Source organism: Aythya fuligula, chromosome 21, assembly GCF_009819795.1.
Source record: "Aythya fuligula isolate bAytFul2 chromosome 21, bAytFul2.pri, whole genome shotgun sequence".
In the NCBI taxonomy this organism is placed as follows: Eukaryota; Metazoa; Chordata; class Aves; order Anseriformes; family Anatidae; genus Aythya; species Aythya fuligula.
This window is the reverse complement of record NC_045579.1, coordinates 4,735,238-4,751,880: the sequence shown is the minus strand read 5'-3', so window position 1 is coordinate 4,751,880 and position 16,643 is coordinate 4,735,238. Positions and strand designations below refer to the sequence as shown.

Here is a 16,643-nt window from a genome sequence, read left to right as displayed (position 1 = left end):
AGCACTCCAGCGAGCAGCCAGCACACAGCAGTAACCCGAACACTGCTCATCCCCGGTGCACACCAAAGATCAAACCAGCCCTGACAGCAGTGCCAGGGCAGTAACAGCATCAAGTGATGTCTGAATTTTCACCAGCCTTGCTTACAAAAGAAAGGCTTCGGTGTACGCTCACACAGACCAGTTAAGGTTCAGACTGCTTCGGTTTGTGCCCGCAGACCAGGGACAGGCACGGTCTGTCCAGCTTATGGATCGCTGCTTCAGGTGCTGCGGGATGCTCACGGGGACAGGCTCCACGTTGCTGGGCTAAACATTTAGTGAAATCCTCCCCTCCTGCCACCACTAAAAGATTGAAGCTTTACCAGCCTATCTGAAGGGGGCAGCAACCCTTGCAGGTAGCTGGAAGAGCTGCAGGAGGCATCGCTTAGTCCAGATTCTCTTTATCCTTCTCTGTAAGCGTTCAGCCATTTATTTCTCATTTCCACATCAATTCCAGTCCGAGCTTTTAAAGAAATAACTCAACCCTGGTGCAGAAATGTGGCGTGCCCTCAGGCAGGGTAAGCTGGTGAAGGCACCGAGTTGGGGTTTTCAACACCCTGGCCCACGAAGTGCCGGGGGAGGTGGGTCGGAGAGGCTCGGATGCTGCTTTACACCAGGAACCTTTTCGCCTCCCCTGGGCAGGACCAACAGCCCGATCCATGCAGGTGCCTTCACTGGCCTGCAGGAGCCTTTAAATGCAAGACCTGAAGAAAAATTGCATGCCTAGAAACTCAGGAAATGGCGTAGATGCTGTTAGTGTATGTCAGAGAAGCAAACACGGTGAGGTTCTGTTTGCTCTGTTGTTAAATCGCTGTCGGTTGTGGTTAGCAGTGTGTAGGAGATTAAACCTTACCATCAAATTAGTCATCAAGTGGAAAATTTGGGGGAAAGGGCATTTAACTTCGCATTCTTAAATGTCCATCTATAGAACAGAGCCAGATCTATGAGAACTTAAAAGCGAGGGCCCTCCCATGGCACTCAAACTTCATTGTCCCACTTGAATTTCTCCCTTCTGGCATTTTTCTGTGTACCAAGAGATGGATTTACTCCACCCAGAAGGGGGCTGCGCTTCAGCAAAGAGGAGGGCATTACAATTACAGCCAAAACCCAAACCAACAGCTAAATACCCTGCAACAAGACAAACCCTGGAAACAGCCAGATGAAAATAGCCCAGAGCTTCATCGAGGGCAGGATTCTCTCTGCAGCAGCAGACAGAACCAGACGCTTCCAAGGAATTCCAAGAAATTTGAGCTATTATTATTAAATAATTTGACCAGGAACAAAGCTTGCTGTTAACCCCAGATGTCTTCATGCTGTCCAAACCAGACCCGGATAACTGCCAGTGAAAGGTTCGGGAACCACCTTCAGAAAGAACCCGGTGAAATTTCACTGCAAACTGCAGCTCTGTGATTTACGTCGTTACATTAAGTGGGAAGTTGTGGGTAATTAGACACCTACAAGCACTCAGCGCAAGTTCCCACACTTCAGCTGGGCTGTGTCAATAGCCTCAGCGCTCACAGGGCCGGCCTAATTGCAGCCCTAACCTAACACACGGGGTTGGTCCTTGCAAGCCTCGGGTATTTGTGTGAGTCCCATTCCACAACCACCTGCATGCAGCAAAGGCTCCTGCTGCTCCATGTCCTCCACGTCCCCAGAATCAAAACCTGCTGGCAGATCCTCAGGCATCACAGCAAAGACTCTGCTGATCTTCAGCAGCTCAGAGAGAAGTTTAGGGGGTGAAGGAGCCTCCCCTGCTGCCTCTGTCCGGCCAGGGAGCTAGGCAAGAGGCTCCAAGCTGACAGCCTTTTGTCCAGCTACGTCATCAGAGAAGCCTGGAAAACATCTGGCAGGGAGACAAGAAGCTGTCCCCATGGTGCAGACGGCAGCCCCAGCGCCCTCTCCTCGCCCTGCTTCCTCCCAGGAGCAGGCAGAGCCCTTCGGGTGCAGCTCCAGGTTGTTTCCTCACCTCTCTGCCCCCCAGCTCTGGCACTGCAGAGGTTACTGGCTGCTTCTCGCCTGGGCTAGCTGCAGATTGCTGCGGTTGCTGCTGTCACGGACTGGCTATTTCCTGACTGAAGAAAGCCAAGTTCAGGCTGAGCCCGCTGAAGCCTCCTGAAGAAAACAGCCCTGTGGAAGGGAAAAGAAGAGGAGCAGCTCTGGGGCTCACAGCGAGGGGAAGAGAGGGACCCAGGAGGGCATTTCACAGATCCTGGCTCTTTCCTCACTCACTCTGTGCGAGTAAGGAACTCTGGTCAGCCCTTCCCCTTCCACAGCGGTGCTTTGGGTATTGATTCTCCAAACAAGAAGCATCCCCCAGCTGCCCACTGAGGCATACCCAGCTGCCTACCCCAACCACAAAGCCTGTCCAACGAAAGCAGCTCCGTCCAGGCAAGGAAAGGTCCCTCCCAGCACCAACACAAGGGGTTTTTGCTTCCAGCTCTGCACCTGCCAGCCTCATGGCGGGTCAGGCGAGCAGGGAGAAAGGCTCTTCTGTTTCCACACTCACCCCTATTTCACCTAGAAATGGTGGTGACTCAGGTCGAAAAAGCCCTGCCCGGAGAGATGAACTGGCCCGTGGCAAGCAGTAGTGAGCAAGCCCCGTCTGGCAGGCAGTTTGCTCTCCCAGATCTCTTCCATTTCAATATTTCTCTTTTCCACAGCTGCAGGCTGCACTGAAAGACCTCCTGGACTGAAGACCACCGGTCTGTAAGACTGAGCAGAAAGCAGATTGGGAAGAAGGCCTGATGCAGAGAGCTCCCCTCTGCCTTTTATGATCACGTTGAGAACCATCAGACTTGGAAGCAGGAGGGGAAGCCGCCACCTCCACCCCACTTTTACAGCTATAAATCCACGTCATGTATTAGGAGGGAATGCCAGCATTAATGCTCTGTTGACACAAGGACACAAATTGTGCACGTCAGGCTTTGTACTATAATCTGTCACGTTCCACGTTTATGTTACCAAGATCTTCTTCAAGTATGAAACCCGCTGTGTCCTGCCATGACCAAAGAAAAAAGAGAACACCTCTGCCCAGGAACAGAAAGAAGGATAAATACACATCCCTGTTTGCTCCCCTTTCTAAGAAAGGCCTGGTGGAGGCCAGGGGAGCCTTCAGAGCTGCCTGGCTGCTGGAGAAGAGCAACACAACAGAGCCACATGAATTACCAGAGGCGATGCACTTCCCGGGAGGCTTCGTTTGCTTGCAACGCTCTTCTCATTAAAATAAATCTTTCAGCTGCAATGAATCCCATAAGCAAGGCTGGAATAATCCAACTTGCAGCAAGAGCTGTGAACTAAAAGGACAAAACTGAAAGCCGACCACAATGACAGGGCTGCTGAGCGAAGCCTGTCATTATCGCAGTGAAGTAACCAGCAGCACAGGGGTTGCTCGCTGTTCCCCAGCTGTAAATGCTCTAGCCCCTGAGTTGTCATCCCCACCAGGCTCTTCAGAGAAGGCAAGGCAAGGGGCTGCCCAGATGTTTTTCGGCTTTGTTTTATTGCGCTGGGGACCGCTGTCATCCCCAGCCTGAGCTGCAGTCACCAAACCAGCAGCTGGGGCAAACGCCGAGTACGAAGGGCAGATCTCTGACATCTTTTTGCTACGTACACATCAAACAATATCACAGCAGCTAACGATTTCACTCAATAACACCCCTTGAACAACCCATTTCCAGCAAGGAGAAAGACGAAGCCCACAAAACCACCACATAGCTGTTGTCTCTGCTGTGCTACGCCCAAGCAGTGCTGGAGCAAAATCAGAGCTGCGCAGGAACAGTGTTGGTGGGGACTGCCATTTGCAGGCAATTCCTCATCTCAGCTGAAAAGCTCTCCTTCCTTCCCCACGTGGCAAACGTGCTGGAGCACGAATTCATCGATGTGATGTGTGCACACGCATCAGCGATAAAAGCTGCCCAGGTATGTAAGATATTTAGTGAGAGGGAATCTTAACAGGGGGGCGATCTGCTTAAGGCACTGAGCTTTGCGCTTTGCCAGGCAGAGACCTGCACAGAAGAGTGAAACTACAGCATCCAGGCAGGCTGCTCTTACTGAGAAGAGGGATGGCTGCGTGCATCCGTGTGTTTCTGTGCTCTTCCAGTGCTGCTGTCCTGGTAACAGGTCCGAGAGCTCTGTCTGCACCTTTGGCTGTGAGGCGGCCCCACAGCTCAGCGGCTCCTGTCGTCTAGCATCTCTGGATGGCACTATATTTAAACGCTCCTTTTTGCTGGAAAGCTGTCAGCTTCAGATTCCTGGGATTCATCTCAAAACCATTAATGGGAACCAGTTACAAAAACAGAGAAATTGCCCAGGAAACCAACAGATTTTTTTATTTTTTTTTCCAGACTGAAAACTGAAGATTGTTTTTCCAAGATAAAAACGTGTTTTGGCAATTCTTCCACAACATGAAATCCAAAAAGCTGGGTTCAATAGGGAGAGAAAAGCCAAATTCATGTGCCCCAAAACCCATCAGAGGCAAATACCCAAGCAGGTATAAATCAGCATGCTTCTATTAACTACCATCGACCTACATCAGTTTACCCCCATTAAGTGTCTTCCTCATCAAACCTTGTGAAATGTTCCACAACCACTTTGAGACCTATCTGATCATTAATCCTACCACTAGCGAGCTTTAGGTAAGAGCAAAACTTATTTATCCTTCTCATTAGAAGAGGATGCAGTCAGTCTCCCTGCCTTCACCTTTTCTGTTGATCTCACACAGCTCTGCTTCACCAGATGTTTTTTTCTGGTGCAGAAGACATTTGCCTAGTGATAAAATGCACCGTGCCATTCAGAGCCTGTGAAAATCACTGTCAAAAACCTGTAAGAATACATCTTTTTGACAGTAAAAAGTTATTTTGAATCAGCATTAAATTTCACATTGTTCCAAATAAGCACCTGAATGAGATGCAGTTAGGCTCAGATTTAAATTAACTCAATCCCAACAGATTAACATTTTCACCAAGTTGTATTTTTTAAATGCTATTTGAGCACAACTCCCTCAATCTCAGCAGGCAAAGACTCAAGGGAGCACCTGAGCACTAGCCACCATCTCCTCTGTTACTTCCTTTTCAACTCAATTTAGTTCACAAACCTTAATTGGGGTTTAATCTGCAGTCCCCTGCGCTGCAGCCGTGCCTCCAGAAGCTGCAGGAGCAGTTCCATTCAATGAGAGTCACGACGGGCTGTGATGTTACACCCAGGCCAGCCACAGGAACAGAATTCCACGTAGCCAGCGTTTCTGCAGACATCAGGCATCAACGTTATTAGATCTCATGATGGTCAAGGCCAACAAGCAAGCAGGCAAATCAGGATTGGAAGCAAAGAAGAGAAATGAGATGCAAAGAGCCCCACTGGCATCACAAAGCAGGTGTAAATTGCTGCTTTCTCAGCATCTTAAATTTAGTGTCATTGCCATAGCGTGTAACAAGGGAAATTTGGCAAATCAGTTCTCTATAAAAATTATTTAGTTTTAGTTGAGTAAAAAAAAAAAAAAAGAGCAATTTCAAGTAGCTTGCCATGATTGTAGCCTGCCATGATTGCTTTAATTAAAATGTCAACCTGGAAGGACGCTGCGTGTGTTTTTCCACCCCCTCATTCCCTGTTTGCGAGGTCTTTGTATCGGTGGCCCCACATTTCACTGGCACCACAGGGCAGGCTGGGGGCACAGCACGGGCAGCTCCTCGTAGGAAAAATCTGCAGCCTACACAGGCAGGAGCAGCAGCGAGACACACAGCGCAGAAGGAAATGACTCAGCCAGGCTCATGCAGCACATCAGTGGCAGGGTTAGGAATACAGCCCAGAGCAGCTGCACGGCAGCCCAGAAGTACCTTAGGCCCTAAACTGTGCTGCCTCTGTCCTCCCAGGGAGCCTCCAAAACCCCAGCACCGTTTGGGACTCACTGCACAGAAGGCTGACAAGGACACAGACTGGAGGGCAGCTAGACAAAATCTCTTCATTCTCTTTCAGCTCTGGGAAGCTTTGGTGATGCACAGAACTCCGAGACATCATGCAGTAGGAAAGAGAGGTGATTTTTACCTTTAAAATGGCCTGTGGCATCCCTCTTGCCTCTCAGATTTTTGCAGCACTCTAATTCCCTAGGGAGAGCAGCAGTCATTACTACCTGCTGGGCCTTTTCATGACACCACTGTAGGAATTTATTTATTTCTTTTTTAAATAGGAAGTACCCTGCTATCTTCCAGCCCATTCTCAGAGCCAGCAGTGCCTTCAATGCACAGAATTAAAACACAAAAACACACAAAAAAAAGAGTAGGTATTAGCTCAAAATCACATGAACCACGAAGTTCCTGAGGGGATGGAAAAATATGCAAATCTGACTTGGAGTTACCATCAATCACAACTTCAGGAGCTGGCTCTGTGCATGTCTCTGCATCTGTTCGTCTTCCCCTAAGGTTCACAGCAGCAGCCAGCCACCATGTGCTGCTGGGAAGCAGAGGGATTCTTTCAGGGCCCCTGCTGAGCCACCACTCGCATCCGAGCGCCCCCAAAACTTCTGGATCCTCCACCCAAAATCAACTTCTTAATACCGAGTGCCGGAGACGGAGGGTATCCAACCCCTGACACGGGACTGACTCACTCCCACGGGAGCTGTGGTTCTGCGGAGTCTTCACTTTTTCAAACCTGCCCTGAAACCACAAAGCCCCCCTCCAGGGGACAGATGCTCAGCGCTGGTCCAATTTGGCCGAAGGCAGGCAGCACTGGGAGTCCGGAGGAAATGGCAGAGGGATCAGGTCACCGCCGCGAGCCTTCACTCAGCTCGGGTGTTTGTCTGCAGGGAAGTGAGAGAAGGCAGCAGCTGAGAAAAGTGCCGTGCTACCTAGCTGATCCTCAGCACTGTGCCTTACCGAGCTAGATAAAGCTCCTGAAGCTTCTAAATTTCCTGAAGAAGAGGCACCAGGCAGAGCTGGGTCCCGTTTTTCAGTCTGGTAGCGCTCCTGTGTAAAGACAAGCAGTGCTCTCAGGCTCTGGTGGTGACAGACAACAAACACCAAGAAGCCCCGTGCTTCTGCCCTCCTTTACCAAGGAGGTACAAGCAGCAGACCCAGGGCTGAAACTAAAAGCTGTCTGAAGCAAGGAGGAAGATTTGGATTCGCTTCCAGGCTCTGACTCGGTCGCTGTTACTGCCTACCTCCCTGTTTCTGCTCGGCCTCCTGAGCAGGAACCTGCCAGGCTTCTGTGCCAGGACAAAACGAGAAGCAGAGATCGCTCACGAGCAGCACCGACAGTGCTAGGGGAGAGGACTGAGCACGGAGCCTGTTCCAGAGCAGCTCTCCAGCGATCTCCTGCTCAGGCAACAGCAAGGTGGGCTTCTCTACCAGGAGAAAAGCTCCAGACACGAGCACACAGCACTGCTCGGTTCTACGAAGAACCAAAAAGTTCTGAAAGTGCTCAGGGAAGAGCCCTGGAGCTGAGAGATGCCACTTTGTGTCCCCTTTCTGACCACCAGCGTTGTGCCTCCGACCACATCTCGCAGTCCCTCCACGTGGGAACAGCGTTTTGGGACCGTGAGCTTCTGCAAGAGAACTCCGTTCCCCACACTAATTGCAGCCCAGCTGCTGTGCCCGCCTAGAATAATGAAGCAGTGCAATTCCAGGCACAGCAGCCTATTCTGAGATCAGAAATGACTGGGAAAGAGTGGAAAAATTAATAGGTTGGCTCCAAAAAGGGCGCTCGAAGGTCGCTTCCCAGAGAGTTGTGTTATTTACCTCGGCTTTGCAGGCCATTTTGTTTAAAATAAAAGCACTTCGGCTGAGAGGAGGTTCCTCTCTGTACTGCAACGTGATCCTGCTGCCAAATTTAGGCACACAAACGTGGAGCTTGGCCAGCTCTTAGGGGTACTCTGCGTGAATTGGGTACTTGCTCTCGACAGATACGAGAGGAGCCCTCGCAACTCCTGCCTCCTTATTAAATCTTAAATAGTGCAATAATCCCGGTTGAACTCGTGGTGTAACGTGGAACCTTTCAGTGTGCTCTAATCTCTGAGGATTTATTACTCTAATAAACATCATCCCTGTCCCTTCCTCCCGCGAGACCAGCCAACAGCTCCAGGGTGCTTTTTTACCTCCTCATTAAACGTGAGCACCAACAGAGAGTAGCAAGCCAGCGACACAGAAATTAACACCAGTCAGTGCATCCTCTGGAAAGCAGGATTTATGAAAAATGGCTCAAAACCACCTAACTCTGCCTGGTTTTTTCTTGCAAAAACTGCCTGTTCTCCAAGTAGCTCGAGGAGTCATGGAAGAATACCCCTGCGTGATGGTTCTGGTGAAATTAACTCCAACAGGCAGGCCCCGAGGGAATGGTTTAGGTGAGGAAAACATAAATCCTACAATTTAGAGAAATTTGGCTCTTTAACAGGCACAGATAACGAGGTGCTCCTGACAAAACCACAGCAGAGAAGGCTGCTCCTCTGATACTTCTTGGCTCCATAAAATAAGGTTTTACTTGAATAAGGGAGTAAAAAGGTGAGCAGTTCAGCTGCTTCCACTCTGAAAGCTACAAACATATTTTTATTTGCTCTCCTTTCTCCTCCCCAGCCCCACTTCATCATTAGAAATCACCCAGAAAAGGTGTTGCACCCAAGGCAGCGATAATTAAATTGTTCTTTCTTCTGCTTCCTTCCTTTTCACAGTCCCAGGGTTTTACATAAATTACTCGTGAGGGAAAGGCTTTCCTGTCTTTCCGAGGGCTACAACACTCTTCCTTTCCCCACGGAATGGACGATGTTATCAGAAAGTAGGCCACATTTAGCTCGGTCCTACCTTCCGACGGGCCTACAGCACAACCTCGGAGAGATGGCAGGATGCTGACAACACGTCTCGTTCCCCCACATCACACAGACAGCAGGATCAGGCACCAAGTTTCTCCAGAGGATGCTCACTCAGACCTAAAAAAAGAACCAACAATGTGCATCAGCATCTTCTGGGCAGTAACTGAAACAATACGAACGGGCAGGGAAGCCAAACCAAGGCCGACTCAGCCTGGGTGAGCAAGCAGAGATCCTGACTTCAGGATGGACCTGGTGCTGCTGCTGCTGAACAGCCTCCAGCTGGCTGCCCCATCAAGGGCTGAGTGGCTGCCTCGAGCAGCAAAAACCCTTTGTCAGGAGAGGAAACAGCTCAAAAGCACCCAGGGAGCAGAGCTGGTGAGTAACGTAGCGCTGCTGACACACCGTCACACTGCTGACTCCAACTCTTGTAGCCTCTTTTACTAGTTTTTGTTTTGGCACACTCTCCTCTAACTGCTTATTCTTCGTATTTAACCAGTTCCTCACTGGCTGGTGATAGGCACCCTGATGTCAACTGTTAATTCCCTTCAAATAAACCTGAAAAAATATAAAATAGTTTGGAATTTGTACCTGCTGTGCTGATTCCTTGCTCAGGACTCAATGCCCTTGTCTTAACAGCAATCACTCTGCAGGCAGCTGTGGGACTCCAAAGGGGTGGCAGCAGCTAAGAGGCTCCCAGAGCGTCAAATCCTCTCCAGACCTAGACACACTGCAGGCAATGATGCTCCTTCAGCTCAAGAGCACTGATCTGCTCCAAGTCCTGCTTGTTGAACAAGTGGAAAAACAACCATTAATTGTTTTCGACCAATATTTAATGGGATGTTTTTATTTTATCCAAGATTTCAGCCACGTTTCCTAGGAAAGCATGGCACTTGCAGTTCCATGAGTGCAGATCTCACTGTCCACTCAACCTCCTCTCCTCCCTCCTGTTATTTTGAGCAGCCAACCTCAGCTACGTTTTAGAGTAGGGAACAAGCCTCATCATTTTATAGCTCTTACAAGTTTTGTGGGAATAAGCACAGCACAGGGAAGATGCATTGGTGACCATGCAGTGAGCAAGACGACAAAACTCAGCCTTATTTCAGGGAATTGCCACAAGTGCCATATCAGATGATGTTCTTAAATTCTCTGACTCACAGAACTCCTCCTTTCAGTTCTCCTTTACAGGGAAAGACAAGCAAGAAGGGCCGCCTCCACAGGAAAGCCAGCACGCTGTTTGCTTAAAGCTAGCTCAGATGTCTACAAGAGCTGCAGTTATTGAATTATTTTATTTTTTTTAAATCAGCAGGAATGGGAGAACCCAATCTTCAGAACCATTTCAGTTCTGCGAAGCTCAGGGCTGCAGGTGAAGCACAGAGTGCTGTTATTTTTGGAGGGCAGCTGAGCAGACTCGGCCCAAGTGAACCCAAGGCAGGATGTTTTCACAGTCTGAGCAGAAATGCCAACAGCAGAACAGCATGAATGGTGAAAAGAAAAGAGGTAGTTTTACTTATCCACAGGTGCTGTTTGCAAGATCAGTGAGATTACTTCAGCCAGATTTTCAGCTGGAATAAACACGCGTGTTTTATTATCTTTGGAAGACAGGGACTGGGGTTCACACCCACTAAAACAGAGCTGGCCTCGTGTTTTGAAAAGGACCAGGTCAGTTACTGAAGCCAAGGTACATACATCAATTTATCCTAGGTAATGTTTTGACAGCATCCCATCGAACTCTGGCGTTAGCTCACCGGAGCGAAGACACTGCTTCTGCTCAGCAATAACCAGGCAACCTCAGGCAGTTAGGGAACAGCAGGAGCAAAGTGCTCTTCACTCCCTGAAAGGGGTTTTGTCTGTCAGATACCCATAAACATGGGGCTAGCAGGTCCCAGCCTGACTAATCAAGCCTCAGCTGTGAAAATTGGTGTAATTCCGGTGCGCTCAGAGGGCTGAGCATGGTTAGATAAAAACCTCACTGCTTGCTATTCCTGAGTTATACTGAATTCATTTGCGTGGATGAAAGAGCTGTTAATGTCCAGAAACATCTGAAAAACGTCAGGAATTCATACTGATGTAACTGAACAATGCATTTTCCAGAGAAGGCTCCTTAAAATGTATTTAATTCCCACCCTAGTGAGAAACTGTACCATCCAGGTCAAGGAGACAACTAAAATCTAGTTTTCCAGTGCCCTTTATTTGCTCACACTACCAGGAGATGGCATTTCTGCCACACATTTGTTGGAAGCCTGCTAGCATCATCACGTTGCTGTGTTTTGGTTTTGCCCTTTCCAAAAGGGAGGATGTTGTCTGCTTAAATTTTCAGCGTGATGCTTTGGCTGGGAAAAATAAAATTCAGAACTTTCGGCCCTGCTGAAACGAGCTGACTTCCTACGTTAGAGCCAACTCATCTCAGCACAGCCCCGATTGCTGTGATACAACTACCAAGCTGGACGTTGTGCTCACCTAACTGAGCTCGCTGCCTGTCCTTAAGTGCAATCCAAGAATTAGGGAGTGTAAGCACGAGTGTAATTGGTTTCATATTCCAATTTCAAGGGATCTGCCCAGACCAGTAACTGTCAGGCAGTTTCACACATAAAATCACCATACCCACTGGGTATCTCCACTCTCTGTAATGCAGAGCACAAATTCCTCCAGCAACCTGCTGCTGACTTTCAAACACTTCCTCTCAGAACAGCAGAGTAATAAGGAGATGAAGGAGCCTTAAAACATTTTGACAATGGTAAGTCAAGTCTTTCCTGTTTAAGGCCTTTTTTTTTTTTAACCATAGCTACGTAGGCACGTACATGTATACACTGGTAAGCGTGCAAGTAGGCACATATTTCATCAGCAACTCCTAACAAAGCTTTGTGAGAAGCATACTCTGCGCTACTGCTCCCCCTACAGAAAAAAAAGGCACAGCTTCCTCCTCTCTGACTCTCCCTGGTCAGTGAAGTGAGAGTTGGAAATTGCATCCTGTGGTCACAGAGCTCAAGCATGCTGGTACAACCCTGGTGTACAGCACCTGGTGAGTTCCACGTACAACAGGGTCTTTGCAGGATCTGCCACATGAAGAGAATACAAATCCTGAGACGTGCTTTGACATCCTTCAGCAAAAGGGACAACAGCATTTCTATGATTAAGGCTGGCAGTAAATCATGGGTGGAAGTTACAGACACTTTTCTAAACTACGCAGTAGCTCCAGACTTCTCTGCGTGGTTGTGTAATTACGTCTAATAGATATATAAAAGCAGTGGCTACACTTGGCAGACTACCATTTGGAGGACTGGACTATTACTTAGAGAGAATGCCATTTAATAAACTACTTAGAGGAGACTTGCAATTCACCACAGAAGCACCCTATTATAATATAATCATCACCATAGTTAACGAGCACCAGAAGATCACGCCCCAGCCTTTCTTGATGCACCTCTGAGCAGGGAATGTGTACTGGTATTTTAGAAACACTCTGCATATCTTACAAACCTGTAAGCCAGAACCAACACTCCATCTTCTTTGCCTGGGGAGTTTTGAAGGTACACGGCTTTCTCCTCTTCCCTGAAATCCTGGCAGTAAGCTGAGAGTCCTACTGCTCTTGGTTAAAAGCAACTGCAGCCTATTTAAAGCACGAGGAGGAAGGAACATCTTTCTAAGTCTTTGATCAAAATCGCCTGCTGTTAACATATAGCTTGGAAAAAAAACTGTAAAAATCTGCTAGCCACATGTTTCTGTAGGACTCCAGTACAGTTTTCAGAATGCCAGTAGTTTTCTAGCAAGATTAATCAATTTTTAAACATGCATGCCCCCTCTCCTTAAAATACCTACAGAAAGATCCAGCTGGCTTCTGCCAATAGTTGCTAAAGGAGTTTCAGAGGCTTTGATTTACTGCCATCTAGCGACAAGAGCAGCAGAAAGCCCCAGAAATGTTCAGTGTGTCAATCTGTCCTTCCACGGTGAGATTAAACTTCACCTCATCACAATAAATTCCACCGAACAGTTTTTCTTCCCTTTCAGTTTAGCCAAGTGTCCTGCTCCTAGCAGATAAAAGGGAATAAATTTTAAAGTTAGCTCCTCTGCATGCTGCAGGACAAAGAACCCATGGAATTCACTTTTCCTTCCTTTCTCTCAGAGCCCAGTGCACTTCATCTAACCAGTGGCAGGGAAGAACTCAATCGCACAGAACACAAGTTAACTGTCCCCAAAAAACCATCAAAAGCAGAATCCAACACAGAAGCAAGATATGAAGCCCCCTGATAGGGTTTAAAATAAACATCTATATTTTTTCCAGATTTCATGGCTCCTTTCAGACATGTAAAACCAGCTGATCACAACAGGGTTATCTCAGGTACAAAGCAGTTTTGGCAATTACTCAGTAACGAGCACTTAACTTTTACTGATAGCAATACCTGGATGTTCTGTATGACAGGGGTCAGTCATAGAAAAATAACTCTTTTTTTATTAGGGCCTACAGAACAGGAAAAATAAATTTGCCCTTTAAGGATGCTCATGCAATGTCTGTAAAACACATGCACGCAGAGATATCGGGTAACTCTTTTGCAGAAATATGTTATGGGATTCTGATCCAACTCCCATTTCACTTATAAGCATCAGCCCTTCTTCAGCAAGCCTATGAAAGAATGCCACTTGAAAAGAATTTTTCAAACTGCTGGTGTCCTTTAGGGCTACAATAACAATTAGAAGAGGTCTTTCTCTCCCACAACCAATTGTTTTTAACAGTGCACTACTCAGTCTAATCCTAAAGAGCAACTTCACAAATTCAGCTGCGGACTAAGATGTCTTTGCTCAGTACAGCTGGCAGCAGCAGCACTGGACTGCACACAGCACTGCCAAGCCACCGCACAAGGGTTCACACCATTCTCCTGGGGAGAAAAAGCACACTATTTTCAGGTTCACTGTTGGAAAAATGCTCATCAAGACTCAAAGCAACCTCCTACTAATCCTAACGCACTCAGAAAAAGGTTAAAAGAAGTCTGCTTACTTATATATATATATTTTTTAATTACAATTACACGTGAAAACTCATACAAGTGTTTTTATCGCTTTGAACTTTTCAGAAATATCTTGGGTGTCTGCCATCCTGCTGGAGGATTTTTCAAACCGGCTCTTTTCCAGATGCGCTCCAAGTCTTTCTCAAATTTTACCTAAAACAGAGGAAAAAGAGAGAGAATGGTAACGGCTCAGATGCAGCACTCAAGTAATCAGTCATTGCCCAAGTGTCCCAAAGAGAACCTATGTGCAAAAATTAAATGCTTTTATCTAGGCAGCTGAGATTAAACCAGACTGCCTGATATAATACAGCCACATAAATTAATCTTTCATGCAAATGCAGAAGTTCTTCTCCCATTAGCCAGAGATATTTCTGAGTTATTCACGCATCTGCTTACCAGCAAGGAAATATTCTAAATTATAGATTTTGAGGACATACAGGTAAAACACAAACCAGCAAATCAGAACATGCTCCTGGACCAGTAAATACGGAATTAACTTAAGCTAAATTTCTCGGAGCTGCTGCCACTTCTCTATAATTCAATTCCACCTAAAAACATCATCCAATACCTGAGCAGAGAGCAGTTTGAGAAGGGTGTTCATTTAAATTAAGATGTTTTCTTCAATCGAAGCTTACCTGACGTTTCTTCTTGCGACCTTCTTTTATCCTCCTCCGTACAAACTTCCTTCGCTTTAGCAGCTTTTTGAACTTGTGTCGATTCATTTTCCTTCTGCGAATTTTCAGCACGTTCTTGCACTGAACCGTGCTGCTGGGTGTTCCTTCCCCTTCCTCCACATCAGCTCCCTCAGCAGATGGGGGACAGTCATATTTCTGGAGAGGTTCATAGCCCGCTTCTTCCTGAGCATTAACGATTTCTGCTTTAGGAAGGGAGTACCTAACTGTCAGCCAGCTTTCTAAGGGGGTGATGGAGAGTTTTCTGGGGACCAGCATCTCTTCCAGTTCAGGGTCCAGTGCATGCCACCGCTGAGGCTGGGCTCCATTCTTATTAGAGGGCTGCGTGCTATAGTTCACAGATGGCGAATGATAGCAAAGAAAGGAAGACACAGACCTTGGCAAAAGATGGCCTTTGAGAGAAAAGAATTTCACTTAGAAGGCAGAACTTTCTAGAAACACCTCAACAAAAAGTTCTGCCCAGCTCTCGAACTACCAGACAATTACAACCAAAATAACATAATAAAGGAAGCTACTTACAAACAATTAAATTCCCATCATAAAAGCAAGAAAGCATTTTTTTAATTTGACTTAACTACATTACATCTGCTAAAATTACAGTGTACGATATTTACTGTGTAGTGTAAGTGCAATTCAGAATGGCTGGGACCTGTTCTCTGTATTAAGCTTTTCTGCTGCCAAGAATCATCCTCCTAAACTTAACAGAAGTCAAATGAGAGCTACACAACCCTGACAGAACAGGCACAGAAGCAGGAACACCACAACCCCTTGACTCACCACCGCTCCTGCCCCACTTGCAGGAAAATAACTTTCTGTGAGCCCAATTACCCCAAAAAAACAATCCAAAAGCCGGGCTGCACAGCCCATTTACCTGCTACTCGTGAAGCCTTCAGTAACCTGGACGTCAGCTGGGTTATTAACATTTTTTTTTCACTTCAGCCGCTCTGTCAGCCCCAGTAATGACTGCCAAAACAAGAACGTTCATTCAATGAATCGAGCGTGTTTTCCTCACACTTTGAAAACTTAACTTTGAAAACTTAATTTCTTGACTAAAATCCTCAACTTTCTAAATAAAATTTTGAAATTTAACCCCACAGCCCCAGCAGGTGAGCTGAGGCCCTCTGCGCACCCTATGCTTTACCAACGCCTTACTGGATTCTGCCAGAGGGCCCCGACCCCCCAAGCACTCATGTTGCCGATTTCCCGTGTTTTTAACCCAAACCCCGGCTATTTCAGCTTTCAAAAACAGGCAACTCCAGCCCCGCTTCCACCTCAGCGCCGAGGCGTTGCTCCCACGGCACAAACCAGGAGCGCACCGCAGGCGCCCGCTGCCCTGCGGCTGTGAGGAAGGGATCCGCAGCCCCCCGGGCAGCCTGCCCTCCACAGCCCCTGGGGCCGGGGCTCGGCTCACACCGGGCTCCACGGTACCGGGTCCCGGTCCCCGGGCCAGCCCCGGGCCGCCATCACTCACCATCCCCGCCCGCTGCCGCCTCGGAAGTTCCGGGGCCGGCCGCGGCAGCGCCCCCTGATGGCGCCCGCCGGGGGTTCGTGAGGGGATCCCAGGGAAATGGCGGCAGTGGGGCTTTAGAGGGAAAGTGGTCGTGTTCTGGATATCCAGGGCGCTCGGTTCCCGGAATAAAAAGCATTTGTGATGGTTCTGACCGAAGGCAGTTGCAAACAAGCACTCTCCTTCCCCTCAGTTGTCCCTTTCCCCTCAGTTGTCCCCTTCCCCTCAGCTGTCCCCTCCTCACTGTCTCCTGCCCGCAGGAGGCACACCAGCTCCTCTTCTGAGGTTTGGTTCAAACTAAGCAGCAGCCTCCAAACTGAGCTGTTTGTGCTCACCATACAGTCACGCTCTGATTGAAATCAGCGACTCTCAGGTGAGGGGAGAGCATGGTGCTTCGCTCACCTGCCTGGGGACAGCACACCTTGCTAGAAATAGGTCAGAGCGGGGGGTAACTACGAGGCTTTGTGTCCCTGTCACCACAGGGATGGGGAGATGAGGCCAGACACCTCTCCCCTACACACCCTGAGATGCATCTGAGGGTGGCTGCTGTCCAGGAATGGCCACGCCTGCCTCTCCCACTTACCTCGCTCTTGTTTGTCTTCTCTGGGCACAAGAACCTGCCA

At 48.1% G+C, this 16,643-nt stretch overlaps 1 protein-coding gene across 5 annotated transcripts; it reads right to left on the bottom strand.

The window, feature by feature from the left end:
* Nucleotides 1-13,811: 13,811 nt before the first annotated feature.
* Nucleotides 13,812-16,642, bottom strand: AURKAIP1 (aurora kinase A interacting protein 1). Of its 5 annotated transcripts, none has more exons than XM_032201304.1 (4): nt 16,604-16,642; nt 15,385-15,476; nt 14,457-14,905; nt 13,812-13,974 (listed from the first exon to the last, which is right to left on the bottom strand). In XM_032201304.1, exons 2-4 carry the CDS (start codon nt 15,434-15,436, stop codon nt 13,867-13,869), a joined length of 609 nt encoding a protein of 202 aa, XP_032057195.1. In that variant the 5' UTR covers nt 15,437-15,476; nt 16,604-16,642; the 3' UTR covers nt 13,812-13,866. The 5 variants fall into 5 exon arrangements, with proteins under 5 accessions (XP_032057195.1, XP_032057193.1, XP_032057196.1 ...); XM_032201302.1 differs by lacking the exon at nt 16,604-16,642 and adding an exon at nt 15,985-16,037; XM_032201305.1 differs by lacking the exon at nt 16,604-16,642 and adding an exon at nt 15,830-15,895.
* Nucleotide 16,643: the final 1 nt, after the last annotated feature.

What these genes read in the sequence shown, in the direction of transcription:
- AURKAIP1 (XM_032201304.1), bottom strand. Translation starts at nt 15,436, where the DNA reads ATGTTAATAACCCAGCTGACGTCCAGGTTACTGAAGGCTTCACGAGTA. An exon ending in GAAGGCTTCACGAGTAGCAG is followed by an intron (nt 14,906 to 15,384) that starts GTAAATGGGCTG and finishes TTTCTCTCAAAG; the next exon opens with GCCATCTTTTGCCAAGGTCT. An exon ending in GTCGCAAGAAGAAACGTCAG is followed by an intron (nt 13,975 to 14,456) that starts GTAAGCTTCGAT and finishes CCTCTGTTTTAG; the next exon opens with GTAAAATTTGAGAAAGACTT.